Below are 17,572 nucleotides of genomic sequence, written 5' to 3'. Positions count from 1 at the left end.
TGTGTTGTAGGTACAGTAAATATTAATTAATTCATTGATTAACCATGTTTATTTTAATATTATGTGTTTATAATGTTGTTAGTATCTTTATGTACTAATATCCATTGTTTAAATATTACAAAGCGTGTTTTTTGGTTGAAAAAGGGGAACTTTCGATGCTCTCGGAAATAATGAAACCTTTAACATGTGGAATCAATTACCGTCGTGAAGAGGGCTTCTGCTGTACATCGAAATGTATTGGTTATTGTAGCCTGTTGGTTGCCAACTGAACTCTTCCAGATCGTCCATGCACTTCGCCCAGCACCCTCTCACGGGAGTCTGAGGACTCCTTTTCACGTAGGTCCTGTATTGGGGACATTTGGCCACCAATTAAGGAAAGCCTCACAGTGTCTCAAGACTGCAGTGTTTCAGGGCAGGTCCCTGCTGGAATGTAATCGCACTTTAATAGTTTGCAGGTAATTTTTTAAAAATATTTGTGATGTTTGGCCAATACCAAGTACATTGTGTGTTTTGTTTAAAGTCGTGCCAATTCGTTTTCAGGATGTCAGCTCTGCGTGCACTTGTGCCCACCTGTTTTGGCGTGTCTCTCTGTGTGTCTCTATATATTGGGGAGTGATAGTGTAGCGGTTAGCGCGCTGCGCTATGAAACTGGTGATCCGGGTTCGATTCCCGCTCACGGCCAACACCAGTGACGATTATTTGAACCAGTCCTGGGCCTCCCCTAGGTCGTATCGGCCTCCAATGAGTACCTGGTGCGGTGTGTAAACATCGCCGCTGGGCAGACAAAGGCAGTTGAGCGTGGTGCTGGCCACCCACCCCTTCGTGTGCCGTTCCGGCCTTCATAGGTACTCGCTAACAACACTTGCCCCTACAGGCTGTTGAGGCTTTACGGGGCATTTTTGTCTTTTTGTGTTTGTGTGACTGCAGACGAAACTTCTCCGGGCAACTTCTGGGACTCGAAGAACCGCGGAGTGAATGGCACCCAGAAGGGCCAGATCGTGTGGCGCATCGAGCCACGGCCGTACTTCACCGAGTGTGAGTGCCCCAACCGCCACGGCTGCTGTTCCACCTTGCATGGGGCAGCCCCCACATCGTTACAGTTATGCATTTGAATTTCTTTGGCATCTAAATGCTCTGGGCATATCAAGATGTTCTTCATAAGTGAGGGGCAACATTCAGGGGGAAGATGGCAGTGGGGGGTGGTTGAGGTCAGGGTCACAAGTAAGAGAAGAAACTGTGGGAAGAGGATGCCACGGCACGGCCCAGGTTCAACGATTCCCAGGTTCAAGGATTCCCAGCGCAGTCCCAACGAGGATCCCAGCATAGTCTGAGTGAGGGTCCCTTTGGTTTTGCACCTTATCTAAAGCGCTTTACACAGAATTATATATATGAATGTACTTGTGGAGATGAAATTGTGAATAAAATAGATGAGAGAAAGCAATAGGCGAATCTGTGATGCGCGAATTCGGTGAAAGTGAAATTGATGACGGTGAATAATGATGAATGGATTTAATAAATGGTGAATGAGTGATAGCCATATAATGAGAATACGAGGAGGGAAAAGTAACGGTGGCAGTTATGAGGGAAAGATTAAGGGGTCGTGGGGTGAGCTTGGGAACAATCAGTGAGTTTTGAGTGAGGAGCGGAAACCGGTGAGCGAAGGTGACCGTTTAATGTGGAGTGGGAAGTTTGTTCCAGTGAAGGGGGACGAGAAGAGAGAAAAAGAGTGACAGCGTGGATTGAGCGCGAGGAGAAGGAGGAAGAGAGAGAGAGAGAGACAGCCCAAGACTGTGAACGTAGAGGGCGAGAAGGCACGTAGAAAACATACAAGCCTGGCATGATATCGTGGGGCAAGACCATGAAGGGATTTGTCCCAGTGAGGGTCCCAGTGTAGTCCCAGTGAGGGTCCCAGTGCATCCTGCAATACTCATGAGGCCAGCAGCGTATGGGACGGGCGCTGTGCCGATGAGCCTGATGGGGCCGATGCAGTGGAGTGCGTGGAGCAGGCAGGCAAGGCCTAATGGCGCACAGAGGGCGGTGGTCGGCTGAAACGCGGAGTAAGGGGTAGGCCGAGGGAAGAAGTGGCAGCGACGGTGGTGTTGAGGAGGCATGAGGGCAGGAGACCCCAACAAAGAGGGATGACGAAGTCGTGGTGAGGAGATCGGTGGGGGTCAGGTCAATGATGGTGAGGCGAATGGAGGTGAAGATAAATATGTATTTAGCAATATATGTATTGTTCACATAGATAACGCGTGACATACAATGCTGTGTAGGTGTTGATACTTTCATGCCGAATTAGTTTTTATGTTGATTTATTCGTTTAATATCAACTTTTCCTGTGAGAAATAGGGCCTTAAATTAACTTCTGAGAACCTTGTTAAACTTCTTAAAATGTTCTCATCCAGAACTAGCTTCTCCGTGGTCATCGTCGTCCATTGTAGGCACCCGCTGCTGAACATCTCCATCTGATATCTCATTCTCCTCTGAGCCCATAGGCACATTAAAAATAGAACACGGGCCTCTCTGTAGAGTTTTTTTTGAAGTGGCTTTATCAGTGAAACATCATTCTGTATGGACAAATATTAACATTATCATACCCTAATCATTGCCTACCTTATTACTGACCAATTCAGACCTTATTGGTCACCCAGTGCCCTTATACATCTCAACGTTCAACCTACAAAGTCCCATCACAAGGGGAAAACACAAACAAATAGGCAGTAACAAATTATGTTACTGGACAAAAACTGTTTTATGTATTTATTTTGATAATTGGTGTCAATGATGCTAATTGTCTGTGATCTTGCACGCTGAAGCTGCTGCTTGCTTGATATGTGGATGCACCAACTCATGTTGATTTTGTTTTGCCCGTATTGAAACGGCTGTACGCCGTATGGACCTGAAAACTCAATTTCCCTGTACAAGAATACGGGTAAATCGTATGGGTTGACAGGTATGCTTTGTTACATGTTTAATCAGAACCAGAATCTTTATTATCAAAATCTTTATTAATCCTGGAGAAATCCGATGAGCTATGCAGCTCTTTTTCAGAGTTGTCGGGGTGGGTCAGAAAGTTACAACAACAAATCACTAAAAATAAATGCGTGAAATAGATTAAGTATGTCAGTTAAAATTGCATAAGTACGCCAATTCCTAAGCTTGGTCAAGGCAGCAAAACTACAGCAAGAACAGTCCCAGACTACACCAAGAAAATACACAGTCCGTCAATAAAATTGCACATTAAAATTTTACTTTTGATACATGGGTGAGGGTGAACATTGCATGGTGTGTGTTTACAATAACTGCCATTCATCACTTAATGATGTGTGACCTCTGCACAGCGTTTGTGCCAAATATTGTGTTTTTGGATCCAACCTTTGACAGTAGGCCATGACACAGACCCAGAAAATGAGGACTTAACACGTGGGCTTTAGCACCCAATTTTACGAATCAATAATTGACACACATTTGCTCTCATCATTACGTGGCCGAGGCTAAAAATCAATCGTAAACCAGTTATTGTGGGTTTGCAGCCTACGAGTGTGGTTTTAATTAACAGTGACCCATCCCTCTGCTTCACCCCCACTGCGTTATCTCCGTCTGAAGCAACGCCTGTTGTCAGCGTCACACTGCGGCATTCCTTGTTTGGGGTGGGGGAGGCAGCCTTGACCAGCGGGATCTGTTCAAAGCTCCCCCCTCCTTGCGCTACAGTGGGGAAAGGAAAATATTCACTGATGCCCACGAGTTTATGCATCTCGAAAGCCTCTTGCTTGAATGCAATCTCGATTTAAAGCTTTCGTGACTGCAGGGATTCATCTTCTTGGTTCTTTCGGTAAAGTCACGTAGTAGGGAAGTAATAAAATAATAAAAATAAAACATAATAAAACAATTCTCACGACGTTTCGGCCACAACACAAGCAGCCGTCCTCAGGTGAAGAACATGTCTGTCGATAAGACAGAGTCTGAATGACACGTCCTAGGCTTGGAGCGTCTATTTAAGCTGGGAGGGAGGAGGAAGAGCGCCTTGACAAATAGACGCTCCAAGCCTAAGACGTGTCATTCAGACTCTGTCTTATCGACAGACATATTCTTCACCTGAGGACGGCTGCTTGCGTTGTGGCCAAAACCGTCGTGAGAATTGTTTTATTATGTTTTATTTTTATTATTGCATTACTTCCCTACTACGTGACTTTACCGAAAGAACCAAGAAGATGAATACAATATGTGCAGCTTATGAAACACAATGAAGGAGGAGTTGAAGATGAGTTCGAGAGAGACATCTCAGCGTGCACCGCGGCTCTTGAGAGGCAAAGGTTGGGGTTTGATGCAGACTTGCAAAACTCCCAAACCAAATGGCCTGTGATGAGGTGGGGCCAGGATAGTGCAGTACAGCAAGTGGGTTCGTGAACATGTCTGTGCACACCTTTGAGTGTTTCCGCTCATGTGCGTGAGTTTTTTTAATGGCTTTTCTGGTTTCTTTCCACAACTGCCAGCTGTCCTCAACATCGAATTGGCCAAACACTGTGCCAAATAATGTGATACAAGTTCAAACATTGTCAGGGGAACATCAGTGCAGTCTTTCACTACTGCTTTACTCGAATGATTGTGCCGAGAGCTGTTATGCAGAAACGCCTTCTTACAAGTTGCAGGGCCTCCTTAAAAAGGGGCTTCGTGGCTGTAGAGGATCTGAGGCAGATCTATAACATTTCCAAAGGCGGCGTCCCTGAGATTTCAAGCTTTATTTTGTATTGGGGCCTACATTCATATCTATTTAAAAAAATATACACATTAAACGTACTTTCTCTGGTGGGGTGACTGCCTCCCTCCCGCATGCCCCGCTGTAGAGGGTGTTCTCTTGTTTGCCATGCCTTTGGCTTGTACTGTTCCTCATGGACGGAGGCCCTCTGTGCGTGTTTGTTCGTATCCGGGTGTTAATAACAATTATCACCTTCTGATGTTGATTCCCATGTTATTTTGTCAAATACCCCTTTGTTGCGGCAACTCCGCGTGAAGTGCACGTTAGACGAGGTGTAAATGATAAACTATCGCGACCACGATACACGTCGCCTTTCTAACGGAAGGTGGTAATTCGAATGCGAATAGGATTCATGAGGGCGTCAATCCGAATGGCACCCGGTTGCCTCGTTCCGCGCGGCCCGTGTTTGCGCGCCGACCGCTCCACGTTCCCCCTGCCGCCTCGGGACGCGAGCCACTGACGACGCGGGTCTCTCTCTCTCTCGTTCGTTCGTTTTTCATACAAAGCGGAGACCAAGATCTGCTTCAAGTATTACCACGGAGTGAGCGGGGCGCTGCGCGCGGTCACCCCGTGCATCACCGTCCGCAATCCCAACCCTACGGTGAGCGGCGCGGCCCGGTGCACCCCCTCTACTGCTTGCACCACGTCCTTGAATGTACGTACGTACGTTGAACTTCTTACGCACCGTACGTAGCCAACCGTACTAATCGGAGGTGTGGGCCCTTTCCTGAGCCCCCCCAACACGGCATGTGAACTTAAATGCAAATGACTCTGACCATCTGGGAATCGAATGTCACGTTAATGACGACGCTTGACCTCTGAGACCAAGGCCTCTCTGGCTATACGTGCACGTGCGTGTGAGCCGTGTGCTGAGCTGGTGGTGGGCACGTGCGGCTTGTGTGGTGTGTGTGTGCATGTGCGGCATGTATGCGGTATGTGTGCTGACCCTGTTCTGTCCATACGGGGGTGATCTTTGTCTTTGGTGTGTGTGCGGTGGTGCCGAGCAGGCCAGCCTGGATGGGACGAGCGAGGACGATGAGCCAGGCCAGCACACGCGTCGGCTCATCAGCTTCTCCCTCTCCGGTAGGAACCTCTGGGCGGCACGGTGCTGAATGCCGACGATGAATTGCCCAACACATTTAAGCACTTGAATAGTCTTTACTCACACGGCCCGATTGCGTGCGCGCTGACCACTTGCGACAGAGCTGCGTGCGACGGCGCTCAAGAAAGGGATGTTCTTTAACCCGGACCCGTACCTCAAGATCTCGATCCACCCCGGCAAGCGCAGCACCTTCCCCACACTGCCACACCACGGCCAGGAGCGCCGCTCCGGCATCGTCACCAACACCACCAACCCCGCGTGGCAGGGCGAGGTACCCCCCCATCATCCCCGCCCCCCCCCCCCGCCCTTCTTCCTGCGCCCACTCGCCACCGCGACGCCGTGTGCCAACGTTGCGCGGAACCCCCACACGGCAGAGCCTCCTCTTGCCCGCGCTCACGTGAGGTTCTATTGCCGGGAAATGTTAGCAGTGTTCGAACATGCCACCACACTACCACCATGCTTGCCAGCCCACCACAACTCCACACTGCTGCACAGTGAGTCACCACACCACCGCAATGCTGGCCGACTTACCACACCACCACACCCCTGCACAGCAGCCCACCAAATCCTGCCAAGACGCTACTACACAGACGTGTGTGTCATGCCCGATTGACTGTTAAAGCTGTGATCGAGTGACAAGACTCGTGACGCTCAGAAGTGATTTGAGTGGTCCTGACTGGGCACTGGCTCTCCGCGGTTGGCATCATGACCCGGCTGTGCCTGTATTACCGAGGCTTCATGGCAAATCTTGGTCTGCAGAATTGATGGGAGCCAAAGTATAGACTCTGTCTGCCAGAATGAAGACAGTGTCTTGTCACTTGTGCACATGTACGGTTTGTGTTTGTATGCCACATCTTATTTGGGGTTATTGTGTCTGTATGAAAAGGAGGTTCTGTGATCTCGGGTCCTCTCGTGCTGACTTCTGACTTGACCCCAGGCACCACAACTCTGTTACGTCAAAGCGCTTCCTGCAGCTTGCTGTAGGCATTTTCTGCTCGCTAAAACTACCCTGGCGAGGATTTATCATGATTATTACGTTTCCATATGCATGCGCTGCTGTGTATATACGCTCAGAGTACTTATACCTCTTAGTAGTCATCCGCTCTCATGCGTTTGTGTGTCCCATGTGGCGCGCCTGCGTATGGCTGCGTTGTGCGTTCTGTGAACGTGTGGGCCTCTCCCATTCCAGGCGGGAGTGCCCTGGCGATACCCGAGTGCATGTAGGACAGTCGGGGCGGGGTGGATCGAAATTATAGCTGCATATGAATTTAAATAAATATTCCGATCGCTTCATTGTTGCTTTGTTTATTTATGTATTTTTCATTTGCTAATTTTCAAACATTTCTTAAATATAAAGAATATGAAATTAAATTACCAGATGAGAGTCCCGTGACACTTGTTAGATATGTTTTTTGATGCTGGCTTTCGTGTTTTCGTTACGTAGAGTAATTATTTTCTCGCAACTTAGTCGTGGGTAAGTAGCATTGTGACCTTAGTCTGCAACATCCGCTTTACCACTCGTGGTGCGCTTTGTTAAATCCGAACCCAAAAATCACATTAAAGTTCCATACGTTAAGTTTCATATCGCACAGCCAGGCATTCTGCTGGGGTTAGCCATATACAATCAGTGTGCGTGATTGTACGTATACGAAAGGGAGCTGTGGATACGACCCTGGCTACCTGGGTTAGACTCCTGCTCACGCATAAAACCAGTAGCAATTGGAACATGAACTTGGCCCGGGTATCTGTGGGGTGGCCTCGCTGTTGTGTGAATGTCAGCGCTGACGAGACGAAGGCTGTCGACCGTGGGGCTGACCACGCACCCCTCGAGTGTACCCTACCACCCTTTGTGTTCACGATACGATTCGGTCTCCTCAGCCTGTGGAGGACCAACTGAGAGATCTTAGTCTTTGCATGAAAGAGGTGGTTATCGTGGTTTTGAGAATGCTCTACAATTCTGATGCTGGCGCAATGATGGCTCTTAAGATGTGGTTGCTAACATGGCAGTCTCTCCATCTAAATTGTAATGTTTGTACTTCTGTATTTTTTTATTTAAAGCTTTCGTGACTGCAGGGATTTATATTCCTGGTTGTGTTGCAGTCGAAACGTCGTGATAATTTTATTGTTTTATATTTTTATTATTTTATTATTTCCCTTCTACGGGACTTTACCGAAAGAACCAAGAACATGTATTCTCCTGTATTGTTCGGTCCTTGGTAGAATTTTGCCATCGAGGATTGTGGGAGTTTGTTTCCTTTCCAAAAGTTGGAATCCGCTGCCAATCGGCATCCGCGTTTACTCATGTTTGCACCTTTTTCTCATGGAAAGGGCATGTATGTACATTCCACTTCTTTTGCACTGTACGTAGCCAACCATGCTACACAGAGGTGCTTGTGTAATGCTGCCCCCCTCCCCCCCACGTGTCTCTCTGCGTGTCCGCATCCCGCTGCAGGGTTACAGCTTCGTGGCTCTTCCCACGGACATGCTGGAGATTGAGGTGAAGGACAAGTTTGCCAAGAGCCGACCCATCATCCGTCGCTTCCTCGGCAAACTGGGCATCCCTGTGCAGAGGCTGCTCGAGAGACACGCCATCGGGTACTCGCAGCGCCACGCACTTGCTGCTGCCGAGTGCTCGTCGGTCATTCGTCACACACAGCCAGCAAAGGACCGTTGTACCAAAAGTATGACCTCTTGCGACAGCGTTCACAGAAACTTCTTTTGCTGCCATACACCGGCGTCTCCAGTGATTTGTTTGATCCACGTGTCATGGGGAGGGGGGGGGCGGCACCATTCCTGCGAGGGTCGCAGTGCGCTTCGAACGTCGACCGCCAACTGAAGTGAGATACATTTTCTCCAGGAGTTTGCGCGTCAAGACGGGGCGACGTGTCCACAAAGTGACAGCCGTCTTCTCCCTCGAACTAAGCTCTCAATCGCTAGGAGACCGGTCGCATTTGCAATGGTGACATTTGTGGTCGGCTATTCAGTGTTCAATTATTTGTTGACGCCGCTGCTACTGCTGCGTTGGCAGTGGTGCAAAAGCACAAGTAACATCAAGGAAGCTCAACGCATTTGTCAGTGACATTGTGCGGCCTTAACAAGAGAAAGTATATAACAGGTGACGTTTCAGACAGTGGCCGTTCTTCACGGCGCATAGAGAGGCCAGAGAGGTAGAAATATTCAGTGTCTTAAAGTCATTGCTACGATAGAGAGAGCTTATTGAAATTGATTAACTCTTCTCTTAAGCAAGCCTAGAAAAGCATTTATATGTAGGACTCATGCTTGTGTATGTAACGATTCATTTAAGGATCACACCTGTGCTCCTGACCCATCACTGGCCCCCTGTCCGTATCCATATTGATTTTAGGATTCTCTTGCTGGTATTCAAGGCCTTAAATGGACTTGCTCCTCCCTACATTCAGGACCTCCTTCAGCCACGAATATTCCATCAAGATCATTGAGATCCTCAGATTGTGCATTGCTCACTGTCCCATGGTCTAGGCTGCACACTTGGGGTGATGACGGCGCCTTTGCAACGGCATCACCTGAACTCTGGAACGCGTTACCTTTCGAGGTCACGACTCCACTAAAACCCGTCTGTTTAAAATGGCTTTCTCTCTCTTTAGTTATTTCCAAACCGCCTTTCCCACTTCCTCTTTCCTCGGTTGATGTTAAACTATTTCGGCCTTTCCTTGCAGAGCGCCCTGAGAACAATTGTTTTAGGCCGCTTTATAAATTGAACTGATTATTATTATTTGTGGAATATGGCATAGTAACACCAAATTGTTTGCTGGGGTTTGGTGTTTCAATGCTGCATTCCCCAAGGTATATATGAACCTCATGGCGGGATCCCGGTGTCCCGAAGAAATGGATCATTCTGTTGTCATGTCGTCCAAGCGCAGCGCACAAGAGCTGAACAAGCGAATGCTGCACTCCATGCTCGCGTATGGGCAGGATCATAAGTCTTATCCAAAGCTGCTCAAACTGCCTACACGACTTAAGTCCTTTATTTGTCCTAACGGTATAAATAATACAGTGAAACTGCTCTCTTATATTCATTATTATTTGTGACCTACCAATGTCTGCAGCCAGGATCAATCGATGACAATCCTGCAGATATTTAACAGATGAGATGCGTTGCACCGTTAATTCCTCCTGTTCGATAGTACTTCTCTTGTCCGTATGCATCTGTGCAGATAGGTTTTTTTTTTGCAGTTAAGCCATAGTCCCCACATACCGCTCGTATCAATGCGGATAAGAGGAGCGGCCACCCACGACTCTGTAGAGTAACATTGGTGTGAACGCTTGTTACAATATCAACAGCGCATTAAAAACGCGTACTATTTTATGTACTGTTTACAAAGTGTGTTCACAAATCCACACTGAGATGCACGATGATTGACAGAGGGGTGTACATTTGTTTTCGATAGTGTATTTAAATAGAGGTACTGCAGGTAAGTAGTTTTCAGTTTTAAAGGCATAGTTTAACAAGACAACACTTACCACCATCCTTCAAGTGAAAAAGAGCAAAGTGTTTGTTTAGATTAAAATATGATGTTTATGCGAGAGCCGGGGGCTTATGGGACCCCGGGGTCCCGCCATGAGGTTCATTTACCCCGCTTTAATGTTTATTATTCACCTCTGTACAGTTTGATGGATTGTCAGATTCAGGTGTCATGATTTTGATTCTTGAAACAATTCTTGAAACAATTCCTTTTGGCCTCCTTTCCACTGTCTTGTTCTGCCTCTTCGAACGACGTCTCCGACTTGTGACGCTCCCACAATTCCTTCGCTCCCGTTGACGTCTCGCCAGCGGTGTCTCCGTCTCAGCCTCACTGCGTGTCTCGCTTGTGCCGGCACTGTTTCTCCGGGTCATTCATCCTCTGACCCCCAGCCCAGTGGTTCTCAACCTATTTTTGGCTACTGTTACACCCCTTGTTGAATTTCGTTTCAAGCGAGTTTACCCCCCTTGCCTGACCCAACGTGGTTCTGAGAAATAAATGTATGAATAATTCACATCAATTTTCAACCACTTGTCCATTTTGTGAGGTATCCTAACGAGCTAGTAAAATGCAAGCGAATCAAAAAAATCGACGGACGCTCTGCATGCGCAGCGTAATTTGTTCACACTCGCTGGTTTATATTATTCTTGGAAGCTACAGGCCTTTTACGTCGTTCTAGGTTACCATTTGGATTAAAATGTTATCGTCGTCCATTTTTATTGGCAGATTCATACGTGATTATTCGGCAATGACTCTCGTGTATGATATAATTTGACAGGTAAATCACCTCACGTACATGGCCACATACCCCAGGGGTCCACGAACCCTGGTTGAGAACTACTGCCCCAGCCTGTAGGAAACATTTTTGTGCAACATTTCCGTATCAGCACTAACGGATTATATTATCATGCGTACAATTTGACGCGTCTGTCATTTGCGTGATGTTGACACGTTACACGCCCCGTGATTATCACGCTGCTTACATTAATTCGTCACTCGCAATGATTGGCTTGCGCCTGTTGTTACTGGCACACGTTGTCTGGGCAAGCACTGGGGAGACACGGTTACTGTCAGGGCTCCGGTTCCAGAATCCCCCATTGTACAAAACCCTGAAGATGAAGTCGACCACCAACAGCTGGGCTTCTTTTTGTCTGAACCGATTCTGGGCCTCCCCTAGCTCGACTCAGCCTCAAATGAGTACCTCGTACGGTGTGTAAACATCGCCACTGGGGAGACAAAGGAGGTCGGTCGTGGTGCTGGCCACCCACCCCCTCGTGTGCCATGCCGGCCTTCATAGGTGCTCGCTAACAACCCTTGCCCCAACAGTTGTTTAAAACTCTGCGGGGGGGCGGTGGGGGTCTTTGTCTTTGCAGTGATCAGGTGCTGAGCTACAATCTGACGCGAAGGATGCCCACCGACCACGTGAGCGGCCAGCTGCAGTTCCGCTTCGAGATCACTTCCTCCATGCACCCAGGTGCCGCATCTTTACCACTATTTTTACTCAACTATTTAACATTTTACCAGGTAAGGCCCACTGAGCTATGTAGCTCTTTTTTAGAAGCAACCTGGTCACAAATGATCGCGCCGATGAAGTGGCCTTATGTGGACGATTACAGCAGCCAAATACTCGAAACGCGTGTTTCTAAATGTATACCAAGCGAGATAGTTAACATCTCGCCTGGTATGCAGGAGGACATGGGTTCGATTCCAACCCTGATGCCTGCTGTATGTTTGGAGTTTGCATGTTATCCCCGTGGTCAAGTGGATTTTTCTCTGGGTCCTCCAGACTTTCCCTCCACATTTATAACATGTGATTAGAGTATTTGGCTGCTTTGAATTTCCACGTGATGAACCCACTTCGTTGAGCTATCATTTGTGGCCAGGTCGCTTCTGAAAAAGAGCTACATAGCTCGGTGGGCCTTGCCTGGTAAAATGAAATGAATAGAGTACAGTAAAACACGGCCACTCTCATAATGTTTACGAACCCACATAGCCAGTAAGCACATTCATCTATACTCAAAACTCTCAGCGAAGAAGATGCGTTTGTAATTTCAAGTTAACTGTAATATAAATTTCACGAAACAATGTTCAGTGATAATATTACAATAGTAAATCTTTCAAAGCAGGAATAATTTGGAACCACTATCTAAATGTAGTGTACATTGGGAGCAGGGTAGCTTGGAAATCAGATGTGCTCCTCGGTAAGTCAAGAAAAGTAATTATCCTGCAAAGGGTATAGAGTTGTAAGCCTCTTCTGCGCTAATGGTTATTGATTGTGTCTGTCTTGCGATGTGTCTGTTGTAGAAGTTCAGGATGCTTGAAAAAGTTCGATAAACTTGGTGGCAGTGAAATGAAATGGCATTTTCATGGTCGACCAACGAGGTTTAATTACAGCTTGACTTGTTGCTGTTCATGGAGAATGGTGACCGATTTCCGGTCACCGAGTTGATGGCGTTGGTCGTGACTTCTCGCTTAACGGAGAAGTTTTCATGTTACGTATTCAATCTTCCACTCCAATGACAGCGGCGCTTTTAGTTATCGAGCTATTCTTGAACAACAACAACAACAACTCCGCCCATCAATTCAACCAACCCATCAAAACCCAAAAGAGGCCATATACCCCTGCTAATTAATGTAAATAAAACAAACCCAAAAAATTAACCGCTCAATTCTTCAGTCGATTCCCCGTGCCTTGCAGATGCATCCCCCGACTCGGCGGGGGCTTACATCGGCGTGTCGGCCACGAACGGCGACGTGACCAGCCCCTCGGACGACGAAGAGCAGACCCAGACGAGCGGCGGCACCCTGGGAGCCACCCAGAGGTCCTACGCTAACGGCGCCACGCAGAGGGGGCTGGAGGAAGCGCGCCCGCACGACGACGTGTTCGCCGAGGACGCCGGCGTGGCCGCGTGGGCCGGCGAAGGGGCCTCGGAGGAGGCGGACGTGGCCGCAGCGGCCGCCGCGTCGGCCGCCGCCGCCGCGGCCGCCAACAGGCACGGCTCCCTCAACGACTACCTGGACTCCTTGGTGGAGGGGCAGGCAGCGGCCGTCGCTCAGCGCCAGGGCCACCGCGTGACGCCCGCCGTGGCCCTCAGCAGCAGTTTCCCCACAAACAGCAGGCTGAACACGATCCTCTACATCGACTCGGACTGCGAGAGTCCCGGTGCGCACCCCGGCGAGCAGAGGGTGCCCCATCTGGTGAGGAGCGAGGCGGGCTTCCCCGAGGGTCTGTCGAACCGGACCGGGGACGCGGGGGCGCGGGCCCGCTCGTCGCTCTCCCCGTTGGGGGAGGCTCGGCCCGCGGCGGAGATGCGGCCCTTGTCGCTGGTCGTGTCGGAGCTGGAGAGCGTGGAGGCCTCGGTGCTGGAGACGCGCCAGCCGACCACCCCGCGCACCCACTACGTGGCGCTGCACCGCCTGCTCTACAGCCTGCCGTCCACGCGGCTCACGGGCGGCGACGACGGCGACGACGAGAGCGGCGGCGGCGACGACGGCGGCGACGGTGACCGGCGGGACCGGCACGCGGCCGCGGTTGGAGATGGTGCCAGGCCGGACGACGGCAATGGCGGCGTCCGCGACGGGTCCCCGGAATCGGAAGGGGCCGATGGCGCGGAACGAATGTTGGAAGACGACAGGACCGCGCCGGGTGCCGACGACGAGGAAGTGGGCCCTATTGGGGTGCGGCGGCCCGAGCGAAGCCCGGATTGGGACGAGGCGAGACCGGAGTGCCCCGCCGGAGCCGAGCGGAGCGCCGCGGAGAGGCTCGGGAGCGGAGACGGCGCCGAGGAGCGGAGAGGCTCCGCCGTGGTGGCGTTGGACGGGACGGTCCGATCCGGACGTCGCCGTCGGCAACGTGTTGGGAACCGAGAGCGTAGCGGAACCGAGCCCGGGCCGCGTGGTCTCGGACGGGGGCGGCTCCCGAGAGGAGGAGGCCCCCGAGGAGCACGAAGCGGGTGGGGCGGGGAGTCCCCTCGCGGAGGCGGCCGCGTCGGACGTGGAGGCGGGAGGCCGGAACGCCGGAGGGAGTCGGGAACCGGGGCGATGCGCCGTGTCCGGCGTGCTCCGCTACGCGCGTGTCCTCCCTGGACAGCTGCACCACCACGTGCGTGTCGTCCTTCGACAGCGCCCGCCTCTCGGAGAGCACCGCCTTCTCGTCGCAGGACGAGGACGAGGCCTCCGCTGACGCGGCCACAGACGGGACGGCCGAGGGGAGCAGGACTCAGGTGAGGCGTGCGGCGAGTTCCACGCTCCTCAGAGCGGCCCCGCGCGAGTTGCTCTTATCGTGTACGTACGTACGCACATGCTTGCCGAGGATGATGCGCGCCGCAGTGGCGAGATGTTAACTACCTCGCCGGGTATACAGGAGGTCGTGGGTTCGATCCCAACCCTGACGCCTGCTGTATATTTGGAGTTTGCATGTTCTCCCCTAAGTCGCGTGGATTTCTTTCCGAGTCCGTTTTTTTCCTCCACATGCGTAGAGTATTTGACTGCTATACATTTCCACATGATGAGCCACTTCGTTGAGCTATCATTGGTTGCCAGGCCACTTCTGAAAGAAAGCTCTATAGCTCAGTGGGTCTTACCTGGTAAAATGGAAATAGTTTAATTTACTGCAACGAAATCGTTGGCAAGCTTGAAGGGTACGTGGAAAGCATCACATCCTGAGCTAATGTAAGAGAGTGGTGTCACTTAAATGCAGCGGGTTCATGCTTTGAAATATTGATGTTAAACGTGCATGAGCCAGTCCTCTTGGATATTTTTAAGCCGTTGATCTACGTCAAGTTGGTGATGAACGTTTGGAGTAAAAACCTGCCTAGTATGCAGCAGCTTTACACTATGGTATGCAGAGTTTAATTTAGAAATACAAATACCATATTATCTTCTTGGTTTTTTCGGTAAAGTCACGTAGAAGAGAAGTAATAAAATAATAAAAATAAAACATAATAAAACAATTCTCACGACGTTTCGGCCACAACGCAAGCAGCCGTCCTCAGGTGAAGAATGAGACAATGCCAAGCTAGGAGCTTATATATAAGCTGCGTTGGAGGTGGAAGAAAGAGTGCCTTAACAAAAGAATGTGCATATGAAGAGGAATTTAGCATATACATGGAAAATGCGTAGGAGGTGGGCGGGGGGGTTTCAAAGTCATATTATGCCCATGCATTATGCAGGATCAACAGCACCAAGGGGGGGTGCAGGGATTAGCAGTAACAAAGGAAAGGAATGATAATGATATGTAGCTGCAGTTACTCAACAACCACGTAGAAAACTAAAGTATAAACTACATAAAAAACTAAAGTATAAATTGCATAGCACCATCAGTATACTTACTATACTCTACACTAAGCTGAGTTACTAACAGCAAGTAATACATTACAATTCTACGTCGTAAAAATTATATAATATGCTTCCATCTAAACTTTATTCTATTGTATCACACGAGCATATACCGTACTATATACTGCCAACATTAAATTATATACTGTATTGCTGTAAACCAACCTATACCTTATACATTTAATATAACACTATGTATTATTCTACCCACCCTAATGTGTGTCGAAATGGTTTATTACGTCCTTCCAATGATTGCTAAGCCAGAATCCATCTTCTCGGTTAAAATTGTCTCTGTGTTTGTATATGTGGATCGCCTCATGAACGAATCTCTCATGATAGCCAGATGGCTTGCAGAGAACCTCTGTCTTGGAGAAGTCAATATCATGTGAGCCCACTGAGTTGTAACAGTGATCTGCCACGGCTGAGGTGTTTGTCCTACCGTGTTTCAGGTCAGCTTTATGTTCACGGATGCGGTCCGAGACATGTCGTTTGGTTTCCCCAATGTAACTGCTACCACAGAGGCAACTTAGTTTGTAGACGCCAGGGTACTGTATGTCTGGAACCACATCTTTTACAGACGGTACCAGATCACGGATTTTATGTACTGTGTTGAATCGGACCTGGATCTTGTGTTTAATCAGGATTTTGGAGATCTTTTTTGTGACCCCAGCAATGTAGGGTAAGGTGATGGTCTTGAAAGGCTCCTCAACAGGATCCTTCTTGATGGTTGGAGTGATGGCTTTGCGGATTGTGTAGTCGGAGTAACCATTAGCCTTAAGAGCTTGGCGTACGTGTTTGAGTTCACTGGAAATGTGTTCATGGTCGGAGATGCATTGGGCTCTATGATATAGAGTCTTGATGAGGGAATTCTTCTGGGATGGATGGTGGTGGGAATCCGGTTTTAGATAAGCATCCGTGTGGGTGGCTTTCCTGTAGACAGAGTGGCTCATTGAACCATCAGGTCTCCTTTTGATTAGGACATCCAAAAAGGGTAGCTTGCCATCATTTTCGACTTCCATGGTGAATCTGATGGCTGGGTGTATGGAATTGATGTGGTCGAGAAATTGGTCTAGAGCAGGCCGGCCATGTGGCCAGATGACAAAAGTGTCGTCTACGTACCTCTTCCATAAGGTCGGGCGTAGAGTGGCAGTCTGGATGGCGTCCGTCTCAAATTTCTCCATGAAGATGTTGGCTACAACCGGAGATAGGGGGGAGCCCATTGGGGTGCCCTCAATTTGCTTGTAGAAGGTTCCATTCCAGGTGAAGTATGTATTGGTTAAGCAGTGTCTCACCAGGGGGGGTACCCCAGCATTCAGTCCTTGATGAACCAAGTCTTCAATGATTGCGATGGTGTCAGGCACAGGCACCTTGGTGAACAAGGAAACCACATCAAAACTGACAAGCAGGTCGTCTGGGGACAGGGCAATCCCCTTGATTGTCGATACCAGGTCAGTAGAGTTTAGTACTGCAGAGGTGGTTTTTCCAGTGAAAGGCCGTAGGATTTCGGACAAAAAACGAGCCAGTTTGTAAGTGGGGGAGTTGATAGTAGAGACAATGGGACGAAGAGGTGTATCTTCTTTATGTATCTTTGGCAAGCCGTACAATCTTGGTGGCCTGGCTGCAGAAGGTTTCAACGAGAACTGTTTGGTCTGATCAATTAATGCGGTTGAAGCAGAAATGATGTTGTTGGTTTTGGAGACGAGGCTGTTGGTGGGGTCTCTTTTTATTTTTGTATAGCTGCCATCGTTTAGTAGTTCTTGAATTTTGTTGTTGTATTCTATTTTGTCCATGATGACAGTGGCATTGCCTTTGTCGGCTGAGAGGATGACAATGTCATCCCTCTTTTTTAATTGAGCTAATTCAAAACGCTCATCTTTG

At 49.2% G+C, this 17,572-nt stretch overlaps 1 protein-coding gene across 1 annotated transcript in view; it reads left to right on the top strand.

The window, feature by feature from the left end:
- The window catches only part of LOC133345832 (E3 ubiquitin-protein ligase HECW2-like), a 204,145-nt gene that overhangs the window by 118,277 nt on the left and 68,296 nt on the right, over nucleotides 1–17,572 (top strand). Inside the window, 9 exon segments of the mRNA XM_061556852.1 lie at nucleotides 928–1,035; nucleotides 5,263–5,357; nucleotides 5,764–5,839; nucleotides 5,960–6,129; nucleotides 8,311–8,453; nucleotides 11,731–11,831; nucleotides 13,056–14,182; nucleotides 14,184–14,369; nucleotides 14,371–14,580. Coding sequence (XP_061412836.1) covers nucleotides 928–1,035; nucleotides 5,263–5,357; nucleotides 5,764–5,839; nucleotides 5,960–6,129; nucleotides 8,311–8,453; nucleotides 11,731–11,831; nucleotides 13,056–14,182; nucleotides 14,184–14,369; nucleotides 14,371–14,580 — 2,216 coding nt within the window.

This window comes from Lethenteron reissneri, chromosome 23, assembly GCF_015708825.2.
Source record: "Lethenteron reissneri isolate LAM-NWPU_2019-01 chromosome 23, ASM1570882v1, whole genome shotgun sequence".
Classification (NCBI taxonomy): domain Eukaryota; kingdom Metazoa; phylum Chordata; class Hyperoartia; order Petromyzontiformes; family Petromyzontidae; genus Lethenteron; species Lethenteron reissneri.
Note: the sequence above shows the minus strand (reverse complement) of the source record. Positions and strands in the feature narration are given on the sequence as shown.